Source organism: Eucyclogobius newberryi, unplaced genomic scaffold (genome assembly GCF_026437365.1).
Source record: "Eucyclogobius newberryi isolate DKJ021-1_F unplaced genomic scaffold, fEucNew1.0.hap1 SCAF_25, whole genome shotgun sequence".
NCBI classification, from domain to species: Eukaryota; Metazoa; Chordata; class Actinopteri; order Gobiiformes; family Gobiidae; genus Eucyclogobius; species Eucyclogobius newberryi.
The window spans coordinates 383,185-408,297 of NW_027315890.1; the positions used below are offsets into that span (position 1 = coordinate 383,185).

Here is a 25,113-nt window from a genome sequence, read left to right on the forward strand (position 1 = left end):
AGGGACAGAAGAGAACACTGAGGGACAGAAGAGAACACTGAGGGACAGAAGAGAACACTGAGGGACAGAAGAGAACACTGAGGGACAGAAGAGAACACTGAGGGACAGAAGAGAACACTGAGGGACAGAAGAGAACACTGAGGGACAGAAGAGAACACTGAGGGACAGAAGAGAACACTGAGGGACAGAAGAGAACACTGAGGGACAGAAGAGAACACTGAGGGACAGAAGAGAACACTGAGGGACAGAAGAGAACACTGAGGGACAGAAGAGAACACTGAGGGACAGAAGAGAACACTGAGGGACAGAAGAGAACACTGAGGGACAGAAGAGAACACTGAGGGACAGAAGAGAACACTGAGGGACAGAAGAGAACACTGAGGGACAGAAGAGAACACTGAGGGACAGAAGAGAACACTGAGGGACAGAAGAGAACACTGAGGACCAGAAGAGAACACTGAGGGACAGAAGAGAACACTGAAGAACAGAGTTTCCCAGTTTTAAAATCAGGAACCAGCTCAGCTTTGATTGGTTCTCTTCTGTCCCCAGGCTCCGCCCCTGCTCTCACCTGTCCCCAGGCTCCGCCCCTCCATGCTGCAGGACAGCTGAGGCGGTTGCAGCTCCTCTTGTTCTCAGGTTTGTGTTCAGAACAGAGTTTGGAGTGGACAGAGCGCTGCTGCCCTCTGCTGGACGTCTGCTGACACGACACCAAGCGCCGCTGCCACCCCGACTGACCACAGGAGGCGCTACAGGTCAGCCACGCCCCCACCTCCCACCTGAGCCCACCACAGGGAAACAGGATCAACATGTATTACTATTTCTGTGAATTGAACCGCATCATCTAAATCACCCTGCAACGAGCTGGCCCCTGTCCAGGGTGTGTCCCGCCTAAGGCCCAAAGTCACTGGGACAGGCTCCAGCCACCTGCAGCAGTACATTTAGCAGTACTTGCAGCAGTACATGCAGCAGTACATTTAGCAGTACCTGGAGCAGTACTTGCAGCAGTAGTAGTAGTATTTGCAGTAGAAGTAGTATTTGCAATATTGGTGCAATATTAGTAGTATTTGCAGTAGTAGTAGTACTTGCAGTAATAGTAGTATTTGCAGTAGTAGTAGTATTTGCAGTAGTAGTAGTATTTGCAGTAGAAGTAGTACTTACAGTAGTAGTAGTATTTGCAGTTGTAGTAGTACTTGCAGTAGTAGTAGTATATTCGCAGTTGTAGTAGTACTTGCAGTAGTAGTAGTATTTGCAGTAGTAGTAGTACTTGCAGTATTAGTAGTATTTGCAGTTGTAGTAGTATTTTCAGTAGTAGTAGTATTTGCAGTAGTAGTAGTACTTGCAGTAGTAGTAGTATTTGCAGTAGTTGTAGTACTTGCAGTATTAGTAGTACTTGCAGTATTAGTAGTATTTGCGGTAGTAGTAGTATTTGCAGTAGTAGTAGTATTTGCAGTAGTAGTAGTGCTTGCAGTAGTAGTAGTATTTGCAGTAGTAGTAGTATTTGCAGTTGTAGTGGTACTTGCAGTAGTAGTATTTGCAGTAGTAGTAGTATTTGCAGTAGTAGTAGTACTTGCAGTAGTAGTAGTACTTGCAGTATTAGTAGTATTTGCGGTAGTAGTAGTATTTGCGGTAGTAGTAGTATTTTCAGTAGTAGTAGTACTTGCAGTAGTAGTAGTCTTTGCAGTAGTAGTAGTATTTGCAGTAGTAGTAGTACTTGCAGTAGTAGTAGTACTTGCAGTATTAGTAGTATTTGCGGTAGTAGTAGTATTTGCGGTAGTAGTAGTATTTTCAGTAGTAGTAGTATTTGCAGTATTAGTAGTATTTGCAGTTGTAGTAGTATTTCTAGTAGTAGTAGTACTTGCAGTAGTAGTAGTATTTGCAGTAGTATTTGCAGTTGTAGTAGTATTTGCAGTAGTAGTAGTATTTGCAGTTGTAGTAGTACTTGCAGTAGTAGTAGTATTTGCAGTTGTAGTAGTACTTGAAGTAGTTGTAGTATATGCAGTAGTAGTAGTACTTGCAGTAGTAGTAGTATTTGCAGTAGTAGTAGTATTTGCAGTAATAGTAGTACTTGCAGTAGTAGTAGTATTTGCAGTAGTAGTAGTATTTGCAGTTGTAGTAGTACTTGCAGTAGTAGTAGTATTTGCAGTTGTAGTAGTACTTGAAGTAGTTGTAGTATATGCAGTAGTAGTAGTACTTGCAGTAGTAGTAGTACTTGCAGTATTAGTAGTATTTGCAGTAGTAGTAGTACTTGCAGTGTTAGTAGTACTTGCAATATTAGTAGTATTTGCGGTAGTAGTAGTATTTGCAGTAGTAGTAGTAGTATTTGCAGTAGTAGTAGTATTTGCAGTATTAGTAGTATTTGCAGTAGTAGTAGTATTTGCAGTAGTAGTAGTATTTGCAGTAGTAGTAGTATTTGCAGTTGTAGTAATACTTGCAGTAGTAGTAGTACTTGCAGTAGTAGTAGTATTTGCAGTAGTAGTAGTACTTGCAGTAGTAGTAGTATTTGCAGTTGTAGTAGTATTTGCAGTAGTAGTAGTATTTGCAGTTGTAGTAGTATTTGCAGTAGTAGTAGTATTTGCAGTTGTAATAGTATTTGCAGTTGTAGTAGTATTTGCAGTAGTAGTAGTATTTGCAGTTGTAGTAGTATTTGCAGTAGTAGTAGTATTTGCAGTTGTAGTAGTATTTGCAGTTGTAGTAGTATTTGCAGTAGTAGTAGTATTTGCAGTTGTAGTAGTATTTGCAGTTGTAGTAGTATTTGCAGTTGTAGTAGTATTTGCAGTAGTAGTAGTATTTGCAGTTGTAGTAGTATTTGCAGTAGTAGTAGTATTTGCAGTTGTAGTAGTATTTGCAGTAGTAGTAGTATTTGCAGTTGTAGTAGTATTTGCAGTAGTAGTAGTATTTGCAGTTGTAGTAGTATTTGCAGTTGTAGTAGTATTTGCAGTAGTAGTAGTATTTGCAGTTGTAGTAGTATTTGCAGTTGTAGTAGTATTTGCAGTAGTAGTAGTATTTGCAGTTGTAGTAGTATTTGCAGTTGTAGTAGTATTTGCAGTAGTAGTAGTATTTGCAGTTGTAATAGTATTTGCAGTTGTAGTAGTATTTGCAGTAGTAGTAGTATTTGCAGTTGTAGTAGTATTTGCAGTAGTAGTAGTATTTGCAGTTGTAGTAGTATTTGCAGTTGTAGTAGTATTTGCAGTAGTAGTAGTATTTGCAGTTGTAGTAGTATTTGCAGTTGTAGTAGTATTTGCAGTAGTAGTAGTATTTGCAGTTGTAGTAGTATTTGCAGTAGTAGTAGTATTTGCAGTTGTAGTAGTATTTGCAGTAGTAGTAGTACTTGCAGTAGTAGTAGTATTTGCAGTTGTAGTAGTATTTGCAGTAGTAGTAGTATTTGCAGTTGTAGTAGTATTTGCAGTAGTAGTAGTATTTGCAGTTGTAATAGTATTTGCAGTTGTAGTAGTATTTGCAGTAGTAGTAGTATTTGCAGTTGTAGTAGTATTTGCAGTTGTAGTAGTATTTGCAGTAGTAGTAGTATTTGCAGTTGTAGTACTCTTACTCTGGTGTAGAACACGTGTCTCTGTTGCAGATTCGACCGATCGCTCGAGGTTTGTTGATGTTGGAGCAGAACATTCTGTCCACCATTTTCCCATCGGCTTTTCTCCTGCAGCCGAACTGTGTGTACTGTTTACCTACAAACAAACAAACAAACAAACAAACAAACAAACAAACACTGTTTACTTACAGACAAACAAAGAAATACTGTTTACCTACAAACAAACGAACAAACATTGTTTACTTACAAACAAACAAACAAATACTGTTTACCTACAAACAAACAATCAAACAAACAAACAAACAAACAAACACTGTTTACTTACAGACAAACAAAGAAATACTGTTTACCTACAAACAAACGAACAAACATTGTTTACTTACAAACAAACAAACAAATACTGTTTACCTACAAACAAACAAACACTGTTTACCTACAAACAAACAATCAAACAAACAAACAAACAAACACTGTTTACTTACAGACAAACAAATACTGTTTACCTACAAACAAACGAACAAACATTGTTTACTTACAAACAAACAAACAAATACTGTTTACCTACAAACAAACAAACAGTGTTTACCTACAAACAAACAAACAAAAACTGTTTACCTACAAACAAACAAACAAACACTGTTTACCTACAAACAAACAAACAAAAACTGTTTACCTACAAACAAACAAACACTGTTTACCTACAAACAAACAAACAAACAAACACTGTTTACCTACAAACAAACAAACAAACACTGTTTGCCTACAAACAAACAGTGTTTACCTACAAACAAACAAACAAACAAACAAACAAACAAACAAACACTGTTTACCTACAAAAAAACAAAAAAACACTGTTTACCAACAAACAAACAAACAAACACTGTTTACCTACAAACAAACACTGTTTACCTACAAACACATACTGTTTACCTACAAACAAACAAATACTGTTTACCTACAAACAAACAAACAAACAAACACTGTTTACCTACAAACAAACAAACACTGTTTACCTACAAACAAACAATCAAACAAACAAACAAACAAACAAACACTGTTTACTTACAGACAAACAAAGAAATACTGTTTACCTACAAACAAACGAACAAACATTGTTTACTTACAAACAAACAAACAAATACTGTTTACCTACAAACAAACAAACAGTGTTTACCTACAAACAAACAAACAAAAACTGTTTACCTACAAACAAACAAACAAACACTGTTTACCTACAAACAAACAAACAAAAACTGTTTACCTACAAACAAACAAACAAACACTGTTTACCTACAAACAAACAAACAAACAAACACTGTTTACCTACAAACAAACAAACAAACACTGTTTGCCTACAAACAAACAGTGTTTACCTACAAACAAACAAACAAACAAACAAACAAACAAACAAACAAACAAACACTGTTTACCTACAAAAAAACAAAAAAACACTGTTTACCAACAAACAAACAAACACTGTTTACCTACAAACAAACACTGTTTACCTACAAACACATACTGTTTACCTACAAACAAACAAATACTGTTTACCTACAAACAAACAAACAAACAAACACTGTTTACCTACAAACAAACAAACAAACAAACAAAAAAACAAAGAAACACTGTTTACCTACAAACAAACAGTGTTTACAAACAAACAAACAAACAAACAAACACTGTTTACCTACAAACAAACAAATACTGTTTACCTAAAAAACAAACAAACACTGTTTACCTACAAACAAACAAACAAACAAATAAACAAACAAACACTGTTTACTTACAAACAAACAAACAAATACTGTTTACCTACAAACAAACAAACAAACACTGTTTACCTACGAACAAACAAATACTGTTTACCTACAAACAAACACTGTTTACCTTGAAACAAACAAACAAACACTGTTGACCTACAAACAAACAGTGTTTACCTATAAACAAACAAACAAACAAACAAACACTGTTTACCTACAAACAAACAAACAAACAAACAAACACTGTTTACCTACAAACAAACAAATAAACACTGTTTACCTACAGACAAATACTGTTTACCTACAAACAAACAAACAAACAAACCAACAAACAAACACTGTTTACCTACAAACAAACAAACAAACAAACAAACAAATACTGTTTGCCTACAAACAAACAAACAAACACTGTTTACCTACAAACAAACAAATAAACAAACACTGTTTACCTACAAACAAACAAACACTGTTTACCTACAAACAAACAAACACTGTTTACCTACAAACAAACAAACAAACAAACAAACAGTGTTTACCTACAAACAAACAGTGTTTACCTACAAACAAACAGTGTTTACCTACAAACAAACAAACAAACAAACAAACACTGTTTGCCTACAAACAAATAAGCACTGTTTACCTACAAAAAACAAACAAACAAACAAACAAATACTGGTTACCTACAAACAAACAAACAAACAAACAAACAAACAATGAAACAGTGTTTACCTACAAACAAACAGTGTTTACCTACAAACAAAAAAACACTGTTTACCTTCAAACAAACAAACAAACAAACAAACACGGTTAACCTACAAACAAACAAATACTGTTTACCTAAAAAACAAACAAACAAACACTGTTTCCCTACAAACAAACAAACAAATACGGTTTACCTACAAACAAACAAATACTGTTTACCTAAAAACAAACAAAAAAACAAAAAAACAAACAAATACTGTTTACCTACAAACAAACAAACAAACAAACAAACACTGTTTACCTACTAACAAACAAACAAAAAACAAAAAAACAAAGAAACACTGTTTACCTACAAACAAACAGTGTTTACCTACAAACAAACAAATACTGTTTACCTACAAACAAACAGACACTGTTTACCTATAAACAAACAAATACGGTTAACCTAAAAACAAACAAACAAACAAATACTGCTAACCTACAAACAAACAAACAAACACTGTTTACCTACAAGCAAACAAACAAAGAAACACTGTTTACCTACAAACAAACAGTGTTTACCTACAAACAAACAAACAAACAAACACTGTTTACCTACAAACAAACAAACACTGTTTGCCTACAAACAAACAAACAAAACTCCCATTTCACAACAAGGGATGGAGGGGAAAATAATAAAGATACAAATAAATAAATACATAAATACATAAATACCATTGCACATGAATCACGACAGTAATTGCACATATGACAGAATTGCACATCAGTATTAGGTTAGGTCAGTATTGTGAGTGTTCAGGACTAACAGTGTTTGTTATAAAGTCTGACAGCAGCAGAAGGAAAGACCTACGAAACCTCTCCTTCACACATCGAGGGTGGATCATTCTCTCACTGAAGCTGCTCTCCAGAGAGGACAGAGTGTCCTGCAGGGGACAGAGTGTCCTGCAGGGGACAGAGTGTCCTGCAGGGGACAGAGTGTCCTGCCGGGGGTGACACTCATGGTCCAGCTCCTCCTGCACCGAGTCCAGAGCACAGCCCAGGACGGAGCTGGACTTCTTGATGACTTTGTGCTCCAGTCCTCTGTCCTCCACATCATCATCGTCCGTGATGAGTCCGATGATGGCAGAGTGGTCAGAGAACTTCTGCAGGACACAGCTGTCCGTGTCGTGTCTGAAGTCTACAGTGTAAAGGGTGAAGAGAAAGGGCGCGAGGACAGTGTCCTGGGGCGCCCCCACACTGCAGGTCCCCCACACTGCAGGTCCCCCACACTGCAGGTCCTCCACACTGCAGGTCCCCCACACTGCAGGTCCGAGTGTCAGACACACAGTCCCGTGCTCTCACAAACTGGGGTCGGTCCGTGAGGTAGTCCAGGATCCACTCTGCAGGTCGTACTCCACACCAGCCGTCTCCAGTTTGTCCCTCAGGAGCTGATGGTGTTGAAGGCGCTGGAGAGATGAAAGAACAGGATCCTCATAGAGCTGCCAGGCTTCTCCAGGTGAGAGAGAGAGCGGTGCAGCAGGAGATGACGGCATCCTCCACTCTGATGCCAGGACGATATACAAACTGCAGCGGGTCCATGGCTGAGCTCACGGTGGAGCGGAGGTGGTCCAGGACCAGCTCCAGTGTCTTCATCAGGACGTGAGAGCCACCGGCCTGAAGCTGTTGAGGTCTTCGGGGCGCGGTGTCTTGGGCACAGGTACCAGACAGGAGGTCTTCAGACCTGTGGTACCACCCTCAGCTTCAGGCTCATGTTGAAGACATGCTCCATAACTCCACACAGTTCATCTGCGCAGGACTTAAGGAGCTGGGGCTGATGCCTCAGGTACTGCTCCTTCCTCACTTTAATCCTCTTCAGCTCACTCCTCACCTGTGCTGCTGTGACAGTAAGTGGTTGGCAGGGGGACTGTGTGCTGGGGGGACGGGTGAGTCCAGGCGAAGTGGGGAGCTGATGGTCCGGGGCAGAGGTGTGAAGGGGAACAGATGCAGGGCATTGTCCAGCTGTGAAAGAGGGAGCATGCAGCTGTGCAGGGGGAGGGGCGGGTGACCGATCAAATCTCAAGAAGTGAGTATTTAAATCATTCACCCACTGTAGATCCCCCTATGTCTGGGCAGGGGGGATTTCGAAGCCCGAGATGGTTTTCAGGCTCCTCCCACTCCCTGAATGTTCTCCTGCTGCAGCTGCTCCTCCTCTTGTAGCCTCCTCCTGATCTTCCTCCTCAGCTCCTTCTGCACAGTCCTCAGCTCCTCCTTGTTCCCTGACCTGAAGGCTCTTCTTCTCCTTCAGCAGAGCCTTCAGGTCACGGTTAATCCACGGCTTGTTGTTTGGAAAACACCGTCCGGGAGGGAACAATGTTCTCAAAACAGAAGTTGATGTAGTCCTGATGCTCTGTGATGGTGCCTATGTCCTGATGCTCTGTGATGGTGCTGATGTCCTGATGCTCTGTGATGGTGTTGATGTCCTGATGCTCTGTGATGGTGCTGATGTCCTGATGCTCTGTGATGGTGCTGATGTCCTGATGCTCTGTGATGGTGTTGATGTCCTTCCCATGTGGGCCATAGAGCTCAGTCGAGACAGTGGTGCTGAAACAGTCCCTCAGAGCCTCCTCGCTCTCAGCAGACCATCTCTTCACCACACGGGGCACCACAGGCCTCAGGTGCACAAGGGTGTGGTCCGAGCTGCCCAGGGGAGGGAGGGGGGAAGAAGAATAAGCCTCTTTGGTGTTGGCAAACAAGTCCAATGTTCTATTGTTTCTGGTGGGACAGGAGACATACTGGGTGTATGTTGGTAGAACAGAAGAGGGAGAAGCGTGGTTAAAGTCACCAGAGACGAGGAAGAGAGCCTGTGGGTGCTGTGTTTGCAGCCTACAAGTGCAGGAGAGCAGTGTTTCACAAGCATCTTCAGCATTGGCAGACGGGGCCACATAGACTGTGATCAAAATCACATGTGAGAACTCCAGATAATATGGCCTCATGCCAATAGCCAATAGTTCAATATCCCTGTTACATAGCTGCTGCTTCACTGTGCAGTGTTCGGGTTTACACCAGCTCGTGTTCACATACACAGCCAGACCTCCACCTCTCTTCAGACCTCCACCTCTCTTCTTCAGACCTCCACCTCTCTTCTTTGGACCTCCACCTCTTTTCTTTCCGCATTCTCTCGTTCTGTCGCCCGCAGCAGATGAAAATTGTCCAAACCTACAATAGAGTCTGGCATTTCTGCTATTAACCAGGTCTGTGAAAATCAAGACGCTGCTGTCCCTATAAATCCTCTGGGACCGTATGAGGCTCGCTATTTCCGTCATTTTATTTTGAAGGGACTCACGTTACCCATGACTACGGCGGGAACCGGCTTCCTGTTTCCTCCTCTCTTCTCTCGGAGTTTACGTCCAGCCCGTCTGCTTCTCTGTGTTTTCCTTAGGATGTCCCCCGGGATAACGTGACGATCTCCGGGTGAGACGACGGTTCTCCGCAGTTTCATTAGATCCTCCTTTGTGTAAACACGCACCGGCCGAGGGGCGTGGGGGGGCCGGGGGGGCTCGGCGCTAGTTCACATCACGACGACACAACGAAAAACACTCAATAGCCAGCCGAAAAAAGTCAAAAACAGTTGAATTAAAAACGATCCCAGCACGTGTCCCTATCGTACAGTAAAATAGAAACAAATATTTACAAAATATAGAAGATAAAGCACAGTAAGTGTGAAAAAAGTGTGAGAAAAGAGCGGAGCGTTTACACCAGGCTGCCAGCTGTACGAGCGCCTTTGTGACGTATTCACAGTAGTATTAGTTTATTTGTGTATTTAAATGGATCTTTTAGTTGAAAGCAGTTTCTTCTCTGGTCCATTACAATTAAAAACTGATTTGATTTCAAATGCAACAACATGTTATCAATCATCCAACAGTCCAACAGTCCAACAGTCCAACGGTCCATCAGTCCGACAGTCCGACAGTCCATCAGTCCATCAGTCCGACAGTCCGACAGTCCGACAGTCCGACAGTTATCAGTCCATCAGTCCATCAGTCCGACAGTCCGACAGTCCGACAGTCCAACAGTCCGACAGTCCGACAGTCCAACAGTCCGACAGTCCATCACTCCATCAGTCCGACAGTCCGACAGTCCATCGGTCCATCAGTCCATCACTCCATCAGTCCGACAGTCCGACAGTCCATCACTCCATCAGTCCGACAGTCCGACAGTCCGACAGTCCGACAGTCCATCGGTCCATCAGTCCATCAGTCCATCAGTCCGACAGTCCGACAGTCCATCAGTCCATCAGTCCATCAGTCCGACAGTCCGACAGTCCGTCAGTCCGTCAGTCCGTCAGTCCGTCAGTCCGTCAGTCCGACAGTCCATCAGTCCATTAGTCCAACAGTCCGAAAGTCCGACAGTCCATCAGTCCATCAGTCCGACAGTCCGACAGTCCGACAGTCCATCAGTCCATCAGTCCGACAGTCCGACAGTCCATCACTCCATCAGTCCGACAGTCCGACAGTCCATCAGTCCATCAGTCCGACAGTCCGAAAGTCCGACGGTCGATCAGTTCATCAGTCCGACAGTCCGACAGTCCGACAGTCCATCAGTCCGACAGTCCGACAGTCCGACAGTCCATCACTCCATCAGTCCGACAGTCCGACAGTCCATCAGTCCATCACTCCATCACTCCATCAGTCCGACAGTCCGACAGTCCATCGGTCCATCAGTCCATCAGTCCATCAGTCCATCTGTCCGACAGTCCGACAGTCCGACAGTCCGACAGTCCGACAGTCCATCAGTCCATCAGTCCGACAGTCCGACAGTCCGACAGTCCGACAGTCCGTCAGTCCGTCAGTCCGTCAGTCCGACAGTCCGACAGTCCGACAGTCCATCAGTCCATCAGTCCGACAGTCCATCAGTCCATCAGTCCATCAGTCCGACAGTCCGACAGTCCGACAGTCCGACAGTCCATCAGTCCGACAGTCCGACAGTCCGACAGTCCATCAGTCCATCAGTCCGACAGTCCGACAGTCCGACAGTCCGACATTCCGACCGTCCGACAGTCCGACAGTCCATCAGTCCATCAGTCCGACAGTCCGACAGTCCGACAGACCATCAGTCCATCAGTCCGACAGTCCATCAGTCCATCAGTCCATCAGTCCATCAGTCCGACAGTCCGACAGTCCGACAGTCCATCAGTCCATCAGTCCGTCAGTCCGTCAGTCCGACAGTCCGACAGTCCATCAGTCCATCAGTCCATCAGTCCGACAGTCCGACAGTCCGACAGTCCATCACTCCATCAGTCCGACAGTCCGACAGTCCATCAGTCCATCAGTCCATCACTCCATCACTCCATCAGTCCGACAGTCCGACAGTCCGACAGTCCATCAGTCCGACAGTCCATCAGTCCGACAGTCCGACAGTCCATCAGTCCATCACTCCATCACTCCATCAGTCCGACAGTCCGACAGTCCATCGGTCCATCAGTCCATCAGTCCATCAGTCCATCAGTCCGACAGTCCGACAGTCCGACAGTCCGACAGTCCGACAGTCCATCAGTCCATCAGTCCGACAGTCCGACAGTCCGACAGTCCGACAGTCCGTCAGTCCGTCAGTCCGTCAGTCCGACAGTCCGACAGTCCGACAGTCCATCAGTCCATCAGTCCGACAGTCCATCAGTCCATCAGTCCAACAGTCCGACAGTCCGACAGTCCGACAGTCCGACAGTCCGACAGTCCGACAGTCCATCAGTCCATCAGTCCGACAGTCCGACAGTCCGACAGTCCGACATTCCGACAGTCCGACAGTCCGACAGTCCGACAGTCCATCAGTCCGACAGTCCGACAGTCCGACAGTCCGACAGTCCGACAGTCCATCAGTCCATCAGTCCAACAGTCCGACAGTCCGACAGTCCATCACTCCATCACTCCATCAGTCCGACAGTCCGACAGGCCATCACTCCATCAGTCCATCAGTCCGACAGTCCGACAGTCCATCAGTCCATCAGTCCATCAGTCCGACAGTCCGACAGTCCGACAGTCCATCACTCCATCAGTCCGACAGTCCGACAGTCCGACAGTCCAACAGTCCGTCAGTCCATCAGTCCATCAGTCCGAAAGTCCGACAGTCCATCAGTCCATCAGTCCATCAGTCCATCAGTTGATGTAGTCCTGATGCTCTGTGATCGTGCTGATGTCCTGATGCTCTGTGATGGTGCTGATGTCCTGATGCTCTGTGATGGTGTTGATGTCCTGATGCTCTGTGATGGTGCTGATGTCCTGATGCTCTGTGATGGTGTTGATGTCCTTTCCATGTGGGCCATAGAGCTTAGTCCAGACAGTGGTGCTGAAACAGTCCTTCAGATTCTCCTCGCTCTCAGCAGATCATCTCCTCACCACACGCGGCACCACAGGCCTCAGGTGTACAAGGGTGTGGTCCGAGCTGCCCAGGGGAGGGAGGGGGGAAGAAGAATAAGCCTCTTTGGTGTTGGCAAACAAGTCCAATGTTCTATTGTTTCTGGTGGGACAGGAGACATACTGGGTGTATGTTGGTAGAACAGAAGAGGGAGAAGCGTGGTTAAAGTCACCCGAGACGAGGAAGAGAGCCTGTGGGTGCTGTGTTTGCAGCCTACAAGTGCAGGAGAGCAGTGTTTCACAAGCATATTCAGCATTGGCAGACGGGGCCACATAGACTGTGATCAAAATCACATGTGAGAACTCCAGATAATATGGCCTCATGCCAATAGCCAATAGTTCAATATCCCTGTTACATAGCTGCTGCTTCACTGTGCAGTGTTCGGGTTTACACCAGCTCGTGTTCACATAAACAGCCAGACCTCCACCTCTCTTCTTCAGACCTCCACCTCTTTTCTTTCCGCATTCTCTCGTTCTGTCGCCCGCAGCAGATGAAAATTGTCCAAACCTACAATAGAGTCTGGCATTTCTGCTATTAACCAGGTCTGTGAAAATCAAGACGCTGCTGTCCCTATAAATCCTCTGGGACCGTATGAGGCTCGCTATTTCCGTCATTTTATTTTGAAGGGACTCACGTTACCCATGACTACGGCGGGAACCGGCTTCCTGTTTCCTCCTCTCTTCTCTCGGAGTTTACGTCCAGCCCGTCTGCTTCTCTGTGTTTTCCTTAGGATGTCCCCCGGGATAACGTGACGATCTCCGGGTAAGACGACGGTTCTCCGCAGTTTCATTAGATCCTCCTTTGTGTAAACACGCACCGGCCGAGGGGCGCGGGGGGGCCGGGGGGGCTCGGCGCTAGTTCACATCACGACGACACGACGAAAAACACTCAATAGCCAGCCGAAAAAAGTCAAAAACAGTTGAATTAAAAACGATCCCAGCACGTGTCCCTATCGTACAGTAAAATAGAAACAAATATTTACAAAATATAGAAGATAAAGCACAGTAAGTGTGAAAAAAGTGTGAGAAAAGAGCGGAGCGTTTACACCAGGCTGCCAGCTGTACGAGCGCCTTTGTGACGTATTCACAGTAGTATTAGTTTATTTGTGTATTTAAATGGATCTTTTAGTTGAAAGCAGTTTCTTCTCTGGTCCATTACAATTAAAAACTGATTTGATTTCAAATGCAACAACATGTTATCAATCATCCAACAGTCCAACAGTCCAACAGTCCAACGGTCCATCAGTCCATCAGTCCGACAGTCCGAAAGTCCGACAGTCCATCAGTCCATCAGTCCGACAGTCCGACAGTCCGACAGTCCGACAGTCCATCAGTCCGACAGTCCGACAGTCCGACAGTCCGACAGTCCATCAGTCCGACAGTCCGACAGTCCGACAGTCCGACAGTCCATCAGTCCATCAGTCCAACAGTCCGACAGTCCGACAGTCCATCACTCCATCACTCCATCAGTCCGACAGTCCGACAGGCCATCACTCCATCAGTCCATCAGTCCGACAGTCCGACAGTCCGACAGTCCGTCAGTCCGTCAGTCCGTCAGTCCGTCAGTCCGTCAGTCCGACAGTCCGTCAGTCCGTCAGTCCGTCAGTCCGACAGTCCGTCAGTCCGTCAGTCCGTCAGTCCGTCAGTCCGTCAGTCCGTCAGTCCGACAGTCCGTCAGTCCGTCAGTCCGTCAGTCCGACAGTCCATCACTCCATCAGTCCGACAGTCCGACAGTCCGACAGTCCATCAGTCCATCAGTCCGACAGTCCGACAGTCCGACAGTCCATCGGTCCATCAGTCCGACAGTCCGACAGTCCGACAGTCCATCAGTCCATCAGTCCGACAGTCCGACAGTCCGACAGTCCGACAGTCCATCAGTCCATCAGTCCATCAGACCATCAGTCCATCATTCCGACAGTCCATCAGTCCATCAGTCCATCAGTCCATCAGTCCATCAGTCCGACAGTCCATCAGTCCATCAGTCCATCAGTCCATCAGTCCATCAGTCCATCAGTCCATCAGTCCATCAGTCCATCAGTCCATCAGTCCATCAGTCCATCAGTCCATCAGTCCGACAGACCATCAGTCCATCAGTCCATCAGTCCGACAGTCCGACAGACCATCAGTCCATCAGTCCATCAGTCCGACAGTCCGACAGACCATCAGTCCATCAGTCCATCAGTCCATCAGTCCGACAGTCCATCAGTCCATCAGTCCATCAGTCCGACAGTCCGACAGTCCGACAGTCCGACAGTCCGACAGTCCGTCAGTCCGTCAGTCCGACAGTCCGACAGTCCGACAGTCCGACAGTCCGACAGTCCATCAGTCCATCAGTCCGACAGTCCGACAGTCCGACAGTCCGTCAGTCCATCAGTCCATCAGTCCGAAAGTCCGACAGTCCGTCAGTCCGTCAGTCCATCAGTCCATCAGTCCATCAGTCCGACAGTCCGACAGTCCGACAGTCCGTCAGTCCGTCAGTCCGTCAGTCCGTCAGTCCGTCAGTCCGTCAGTCCGTCAGTCCGTCAGTCCGTCAGTCCGTCAGTCCGTCAGTCCGACAGTCCATCAGTCCATCAGTCCATCAGTCCATCAGTCCGACAGTCCGTCAGTCCGTCAGTCCGTCAGTCCGTCAGTCCGTCAGTCCGTCAGTCCGACAGTCCATCAGTCCATCAGTCCATCAGTCCGTCAGTCTGTCAGTCCGACAGTTCGTCAGTCCGACTGCCCGACAGTTTAACAGTTTTAACAGTTTTTTTAAATGAACATTCTAAACGACACGTTGTTCATCAGGCGTTAAAAACACAAGACTCTTTAAGTTAATTTTAAATGATTGTTTCTTTTTGTTGATGAATTTGAACAGGAATGTGGCTCCACACAACACCGGAAGTGCTGGGATAAGATGACCACAGGCAGTGATCATCTTATCCCAGGGTCAAACACTGGGATAAGATGACCAGAGGCAGTGGTTACGACATGTCGTTATCTCGTCATGACGAGATGACGACATGATGACATAAATCGATCGACATAATGACATGACGACATAATGACATAATGACATGACGACATCATGACACCATGACATAATGACATGACGACATAATGACATAATGACATAATGACATAATGACATAATGACATAATGACATAATGACAATGATATAATGACATATTGACAATGACATAATGACATAATGACATAATTGACATAATGACATAATGACATAATGACAATGACATAATGACACACTGACATAATGACATAATGACATAATGACATAATGATAATGACATAATGACATAATGACAATGACATAATTATTGACATAATGACATAATGACATAATGAGATAAAACATAATGACAATGACATAATGACAATGACATAATGACATAATGACAATGACATAATGATAATGACATAATGACATAATGACAATGACATAATTATTGACATAATGACATAATGACATAATGACATAATGACATAAAACATAATGACAATGACATAATGACAATGACATAATGACATAATGACAATGACATAATGACAATGACATAATGACATTATGACATAATGACATTGACATAATGACATAATGACATAATGACAAGGACATAATGACATAATGACATAATGACATCACGACATCACGACATCACGACATCATGACATCATGACATCATGACATCATGACATAAGGACATAAGGACATAATGACATGGCGACATAATGACATAATGACAATGACATAATGAAATAATGACAATGACATAATGACATAATGATAATGACATAAAGACACAATGACATAATGACATAATGACATAATGACATAATGACAAGGACATAATGACATAATGACATAATGACATCACGACATCACGACATCACGACATCATGACATCATGACATCATGACATCATGACATAAGGACATAAGGACATAATGACATGGCGACATAATGACATAATGACAATGACATAATGAAATAATGACAATGACATAATGACATAATGATAATGACATAAAGACACAATGACATAATGACATAATGACATAATGACATAATGACATAATGACATAATGACAATGACATAATGACATAATGACATAATGACAATGACATTAGTAGTCCTAGTAGTAGTAGTATTAGTACCTCTGTACCCGGCATAGGCTGTAGTATTAGTACCTCTGTACCCGGCATAGGCTGTAGTATTAGTACCTCTGTACCCGGCATAGGCTGTAGTATTAGTACCTCTGTACACGGGATAGGCTGTAGTATTAGTATTTGCAGTAGTATTTGCAGTATTACCTCCTCCACATGGGCGGGAGCAGCTGGACCATCTCTTCAAAGCCCACTGGAAGAACATGGTGTCCTCCAGCAGCAGGTTCGAGTCCAGACCTGAGCGCAGCGCCTCCTGCAGGACGTATCTATACGACACTGTGACTTTGTCCTCGCCGTGAGAGCGAACCTGAAGGAAACATGTAAATAACAACAACAACAACACACATTCACCATGAGCTTCTGCAATATTAAATATGAAATACATTCAAAACAAATCTACAGATGACACTAACGACAAAACAAAAGAAACTCACGACTCAAACGAGTCAAAGTCCATTTCTAAATTGAGTCTGAATGTTTTTCTGACGTCAGTTACTATGTCCGTTACTTTGTCCGTTACTATGTCCGTTACTTTGTCCGTTACTTTGTCCGTTACTATGTCCGTTACTTTGTCCGTTACTATGTCCGTTACTTTGTCCGTTACTTTGTCCGTTACTTTGTCCGTTACTTTGTCCGTTACTATATCCGTTACTTTGTCCGTTACTATGTCCGTTACTTTGTCCGTTACTTTGTCCGTTACTTTGTCCGTTACTTTGTCCGTTACTTTGTCCGTTACTATGTCCGTTACTTTGTCCGTTACTATGTCCGTTACTTTGTCCGTTACTATGTCCGTTACTTTGTCCGTTACTTTGTCCGTTACTTTGTCCGTTACTTTGTCCGTTACTTTGTCCGTTACTTTGTCCGTTACTATGTCCGTTACTTTGTCCGTTACTATGTCCGTTACTTTGTCCGTTACTTTGTCCGTTACTTTGTCCGTTACTTTGTCCGTTACTATGTCCGTTACTTTGTCCGTTACTTTGTCCGTTACTATGTCCGTTACTTTGTCCGTTACTTTGTCCGTTACTTTGTCCGTTACTTTGTCCGTTACTATGTCCGTTACTTTGTCCGTTACTATGTCCGTTACTTTGTCCGTTACTTTGTCCGTTACTTTGCCCGTTACTTTGTCCGTTACTATGTCCGTTACTTTGTCCGTTACTATGTCCGTTACTTTGTCCGTTACTATGTCCGTTACTTTGTCCGTTACTTTGTCCGTTACTTTGTCCGTTACTTTGTCCGTTACTATGTCCGTTACTTTGTCCGTTACTATGTCCGTTACTTTGTCCGTTACTATGTCCGTTACTTTGTCCGTTACTTTGTCCGTTACTTTGTCCGTTACTTTGTCAGTTACTTTGTCCGTTACTTTGTCCGTTACTTTGTCCGTTACTTTGTCAGTTAGTTTGTCCGTTACTATGTCCGTTACTTTGTCCGTTACTATGTCCGTTACTTTGTCCGTTACTATGTCCGTTACTTTGTCCGTTACTATGTCCGTTACTTTGTCCGTTACTTTGTCCGTTACTTTGTCCGTTACTTTGTCCGTTACTTTGTCAGTTACTTTGTCAGTTACTTTGTCCGTTACTTTGTCCGTTACTTTGTCCGTTACTTTGTCCGTTACTATGTCCGTTACTTTGTCCGTTACTATGTCCGTTACTTTGTCCGTTACTTTGTCCGTTACTTTGTCCGTTACTTTGTCCGTTACTTTGTCAGTTACTTTGTCCGTTACTATGTCCGTTACTTTGTCCGTTACTATGTCCGTTACTTTGTCCGTTACTATGTCCGTTACTTTGTCAGTTACTTTGTCCGTTACTATGTCCGTTACTTTGTCCGTTACTATGTCCGTTACTTTGTCCGTTACTATGTCCGTTACTTTGTCCGTTACTATGTCCGTCACTTTGTCAATTACTTTGTCTCCTGCCACTAAAAGTATGTTCCAAAAGTACATTTCAAAGGTACATTCTGAAAGTACACTCCGAAAGTACATTCTAAAGTACATTCTAAAGTACATTCTAAAGTACATTCTAAAGTACATTCTAAAGTACAGTCTAAAGTACATTCTAAAGTACACTATAAAGTACGTTCTTAAAGTACGTTCTAAAGTACGTTCTAAAGTACGTTGTAAAGTACATTGTAAAGTACATTGTAAAGTACATTCTAAAGTACAGTCTAAAGTACGTTGTAAAGTACATTGTAAAGTACATTGTAAAGTACATTCTAAAGTACAGTCTAAAGTACATTGTAAAGTACATTGTAAAGTACACTCTAAAGTACACTCTAAAGTACATTGTAAAGTACATTGTAAAGTACATTGTAAAGTACATTGTAAAGTACACTCTAAAGTACACTCTAAAGTACATTGTAAAGTACATTGTAAAGTACATTCTAAAGTACACTCTAAAGTACATTGTAAAGTACATTGTAAAGTACACTCTAAAGTACACTCTAAAGTACATTGTAAAGTACATTGTAAAGTACATTCTAAAGTACACTCTAAAGTACATTGTAAAGTACATTGTAAAGTACACTCTAAAGTACACTCTAAAGTACATTGTAAAGTACATTGTAAAGTACATTGTAAAGTACACTCTAAAGTACATTCTAAAGTACATTGTAAAGTACACTCTAAAGTACATTCTAAAGTACATTCTAAAGTACACTCTAAAGTACATTGTAAAGTACATTGTAAAGTACATTCTAAAGTACAGTCTAAAGTACATTGTAAAGTACATTGTAAAGTACACTCTAAAGTACACTCTAAAGTACATTGTAAAGTACATTGTAAAGTACATTGTAAAGTACATTGTAAAGTACATTCTAAAGTACACTCTAAAGTACATTGTAAAGTACATTGTAAAGTACACTCTAAAGTACACTCTAAAGTACATTGTAAAGTACATTGTAAAGTACATTGTAAAGTACACTCTAAAGTACATTCTAAAGTACATTGTAAAGTACACTCTAAAGTACATTCTAAAGTACATTGTAAAGTACACTCTAAAGTACATTCTAAAGTACATTCTAAAGTACACTCTAAAGTACATTGTAAAGTACATTGTAAAGTACATTCTAAAGTACAGTCTAAAGTACATTGTAAAGTACATTGTAAAGTACACTCTAAAGTACACTCTAAAGTACATTGTAAAGTACATTGTAAAGTACATTGTAAAGTACACTCTAAAGTACATTGTAAAGTACATTGTAAAGTACATTGTAAAGTACATTGTAAAGTATCCATGTCTTGTGTCCATGGCAGGAGTTCATAGTAGTATAGTTCAGGGGTAAATGCTGTATCAGAGCGTGGTGAACTTCACTCACATATGTGTGATTGACAGGACAGTCCCAGGTCATGTGACAGTGGTTCACCTCCTGGTGGCGCTGTTTCTACAACAGTTGCATTTGTGAAGAATGAGACCTTTGACCTTTGACCTGGAGTTATAAAAAAAAAAAAGGTCGCTTCTGACCAAATAAGGGCATGAATGTGGGAGGGGCTCCTCTGGCTCCTCCCACTCTTCATCTGTCAAAACAACATGAGCTTCTCTTTCATTTGTTTTTAATATATTTAATACATTAATAATGATATAATTGAGGTATTATTCCTCTTGAAGAAGTGAAGAAAAGATAAGTATATTTTTTTCTAAGATTGTTGATAGTTCTTTATGAATCACAACTAAATATTGAAGAGATTCCGTTTGCCATTTAAATGGGTGAATTCTTCTAAAGGACAGAGGGGGCGCCAGAGAGAGAGAACTTCACTTTTCTGTACATTCACTTTGTGTCCAGATATCATGAAGGAGACGAACGCTGTTATTTATAGATTTACCAGGACTTTGTGAGCTTGAGACATGTGGTCTGAACATGTCAGTTCCAGTCTCCACCACAAGGGTTCCCTCAGAGTGGTTTGCATCAGATCCAGCACTACAGTAAAGAAGGTGAGGTCCCTGTCATGGTCCCTGTCATTGTCCCTGTCATGGTCCGTGTCATGGTCTCTGTCATGGTCCCTGTTGTGGTCCCTGTCATGGTCCCTGTTGTGGTCCCTGTTGTGGTCCCTGTCGTGGTCCCTGTCATGGTCTCTGTCATGGTCCCTGTTGTGGTCCCTGTCATGGTCCCTGTTGTGGTCCCTGTCATGGTCCCTGTCGTGGTCCCTGTCATGGTCCCTGTTGTGGTCCCTGTCATGGTCCCTGTTGTGGTCCCTGTCGTGGTCCCTGTCATGGTCTCTGTCATGGTCCCTGTCATGGTCCCTGTCGTGGTCCCTGTCATGGTCTCTGTCATGGTCCCTGTTGTGGTCCCTGTCATGGTCCCTGTTGTGGTCCCTGTCATGGTCCCTGTCGTGGTCCCTGTCATGGTCCCTGTTGTGGTCCCTGTCATGGTCCCTGTTGTGGTCCCTGTCGTGGTCCCTGTCATGGTCTCTGTCATGGTCCCTGTCATGGTCCCTGTCGTGGTCCCTGTCATGGTCTCTGTCATGGTCCCTGTTGTGGTCCCTGTCATGGTCCCTGTTGTGGTCCCTGTCATGGTCCCTGTCGTGGTCCCTGTCATGGTCCCTGTTGTGGTCCCTGTCATGGTCCCTGTTGTGGTCCCTGTCGTGGTCCCTCTCATGGTCTCTGTCATGGTCCCTGTCATGGTCCCTGTCATGGTCCCTGTCGTGGTCCCTGTCATGGTCTCTGTCATGGTCCCTGTCATGGACTTATGTTCAGGCTGAACATAAGTCTGCTCCCACGTGAACATATTGGCTCTCCCCAGGTGAACTCGTAATAAAGACGGATTATTTCCATGGTTACGACCGCAGCCAGACAAGGCACGTCTGCGCTAAGCCACCATCATCCCGGAAGTCACTGAAATCTTTTCCATGACCACGGGATTTATTATTCCACATGGTTGTTTCAGAAATGAGAAGCCACTCTCTGCCTCAGTTGGGTTTAAATATTGTGTTTCAGCTGAAAATTCATCCCCCATGCAGCAGTTCTCCAGCAGGAGGCGCCACCTGCTGCATTTGCTTAGTTCCAAGTTGATACAGGCAGTATAAAGACACTTACACTTGAAATGTGCTTCTCAAAGCGCCACAATGTCATTATTCTTTCACTCCACACTCAGTGTTGAGGACAATATATGTTCATGAACATACATGACACACACACAATGTTCATGAACATACATGACACACACATGATGTTCATGAACATACATGACACACACACATGATGTTCATGAACATACATGACACACACACAATGTTCATGAACATACATGACACACACACATGATGTTCATGAACATACATGACACACACACAATGTTCATGAACATACATGACACACACATGATGTTCATGAACATACATGACACACACATGATGTTCATGAACATACATGACACACACACAATGTTCATGAACATACATGACACACACATGATGTTCATGAACATACATGACACACACACATGATGTTCATGAACATACATGACACACACACAATGTTCATGAACATACATGACACACACACATGATGTTCATGAACATACATGACACACACACAATGTTCATGAACATACATGACACACACACAATGTTCATGAACATACATGACACACACATGATGTTCATGAACATACATGACACACACATGATGTTCATGAACATACATGACACACACACATGATGTTCATGAACATACATGACACACACACAATGTTCATGAACATACATGACACACACACAATGTTCATGAACATACATGACACACACGATGTTCATGAACATACATGACACACACGATGTTCATGAACATACATGACACACACACGATGTTCATGAACATACATGACACACACATGATGTTCATGAACATACATGACACACACACGATGTTCATGAACATACATGACACACACATGATGTTCATGAACATACATGACACACACACATGATGTTCATGAACATACATGACACACACACAATGTTCATGAACATACATGACACACACACATGATGTTCATGAACATACATGACACACACACAATGTTCATGAACATACATGACACACACATGATGTTCATGAACATACATGACACACACACACATGATGTTCATGAACATACATGACACACACACATGATGTTCATGAACATACATGACACACACACAATGTTCATGAACATACATGACACACACATGATGTTCATGAACATACATGACACACACACAATGTTCATGAACATACATGACACACACATGATGTTCATGAACATACATGACACACACACATGATGTTCATGAACATACATGACACACACACACACATAATGTTCATGAACATACATGACACACATGATGTTCATGAACATACATGACACACACACATGATGTTCATGAACATACATGACACACACACACACACACACACACACACACATGATGTTGATGAACATACATGACACACATGATGTTCATGAACATAAATGACACACATGATGTTCATGAACATACATGACACACACACACACACACACATGATGTTCATGAACATACATGACACACACATGATGTTCATGAACATACATGACACACATGATGTTCATGAACATACATGACACACACACGATGTTCATGAACATACATGACACACACACGATGTTCATGAACATACATGACACACACACGATGTTCATGAACATACATGACACACATGATGTTCATGAACATACATGACACACACACGATGTTCATGAACATACATGACACACACGATGTTCATGAACATACATGACACACACACGATGTTCATGAACATACATGACACACATGATGTTCATGAACATACATGACACACACACGATGTTCATGAACATACATGACACACATGATGTTCATGAACATACATGACACACACGATGTTCATGAACATACATGACACACACGATGTTCATGAACATACATGACACACACACGATGTTCATGAACATACATGACACACACATGATGTTCATGAACATACATGACACACACACGATGTTCATGAACATACATGACACACACATGATGTTCATGAACATACATGACACACACATGATGTTCATGAACATACATGACACACACACGATGTTCATGAACATACATGACACACACATGATGTTCATGAACATACATGACACACACGATGTTCATGAACATACATGACACACACACGATGTTCATGAACATACATGACACACACATGATGTTCATGAACATACATGACACACACATGATGTTCATGAACATACATGACACACATGATGTTCATGAACATACATGACACACACATGATGTTCATGAACATACATGACACACACATGATGTTCATGAACATACATGACACACACACAATGTTCATGAACATACATGACACACATGATGTTCATGAACATACATGACACACACGATGTTCATGAACATACATGACACACACACGATGTTCATGAACATACATGACACACACACGATGTTCATGAACATACATGACACACACATGATGTTCATGAACATACATGACACACACATGATGTTCATGAACATACATGACACACACACACTTTCATTCACTGCATTCAAAATGTAGCAGGAGCTAAATCTGGTGCAGATAAAATAATGGGACATGTTGTCCACACATGGGACATTTCGTTGTTATACTGCAGTAGATCCAGAAGAAAAGGACAAATTATAGGAAGTTTAAAAAAACACTCTTAATAGAAGAACTCTTATAAACAAAACTAAAAACTCTTATTAACAAAACTCCTCTCATATCTTAAAAGGGAATAAAGGAGATGGAGAACATCTAAAGCCAAGTAGAAAACTCATCATTACCAGATGCAGTGGATCATGTCAGAGGTCAGAGGTCACATCTGGGGCACGTCTCCTGAACGTCATGGGGTTAGTTCTAACCATCCGGAACACTTGTTTTTTCAAACACTATGTCTGGTATTACTGAGCATTCAAAGAATGTGTGCTTTTTTTTGGGTCTGTTTCCGTGACGTCAATTGTTATTTCAAAAGGGATTTAAAACATTTAAATCGTTGAAAAATGCCCACATGACATTTTGGTGCCACATGTGTGACCTTGTGTTTGAATAATGATTTGTGTTTACCATGAGCAAAACACCGTAGCTCAGGGGGCCGGACGTCTGCAGAGTCTCCACCCCATCTGCATTTACATACTGCCAGGCCACGCCCCCCTCCACCACCCCTCGGGATTCTGGAAGATGGTGTTCATCGTTCAGGAAAACGTACCCAGTGTCCATGTTCTTCACCGCTGCAGAGGAGACAAAAACAGGTTTAAAACCAGGTCTGAAGCAGGTCTGAAGCAGGACTGAAGCAGGTCTGAAGCAGGACTGAAGCAGGTCTAAAGCAGGTCTGAAGCAGGATTGAAGCAGGTCTGAAGCAGGTCTGAAGCAGGACTGAAGCAGGTCTGAAGCAGGACTGAAGCAGGTCTAAAGCAGAACTGAAGCAGGTCTGAAGCAGGACTGAAGCAGGACTGAAGCAGGACTGAAGCAGGACTGAAGCAGGACTGAAGCCGGTCTGAAGCAGAACTGAAG

The 25,113-nt window shown here is 42.9% G+C and overlaps 1 protein-coding gene across 1 annotated transcript in view; it reads right to left on the minus strand.

Annotated features, from left to right (window-relative positions):
* The window catches only part of LOC140372545 (A disintegrin and metalloproteinase with thrombospondin motifs 2-like), a gene marked incomplete at its 5' end in the record, with an annotated part of 315,752 nt that overhangs the window by 9,207 nt on the left and 281,432 nt on the right, over positions 1-25,113 (minus strand). The window contains 4 exons of the mRNA XM_072459676.1: positions 569-776; positions 3,548-3,680; positions 16,703-16,862; positions 24,667-24,830. Coding sequence (XP_072315777.1) covers positions 569-776; positions 3,548-3,680; positions 16,703-16,862; positions 24,667-24,830 — 665 coding nt within the window. The remainder of the gene's footprint in view (positions 1-568; positions 777-3,547; positions 3,681-16,702; positions 16,863-24,666; positions 24,831-25,113) is intronic.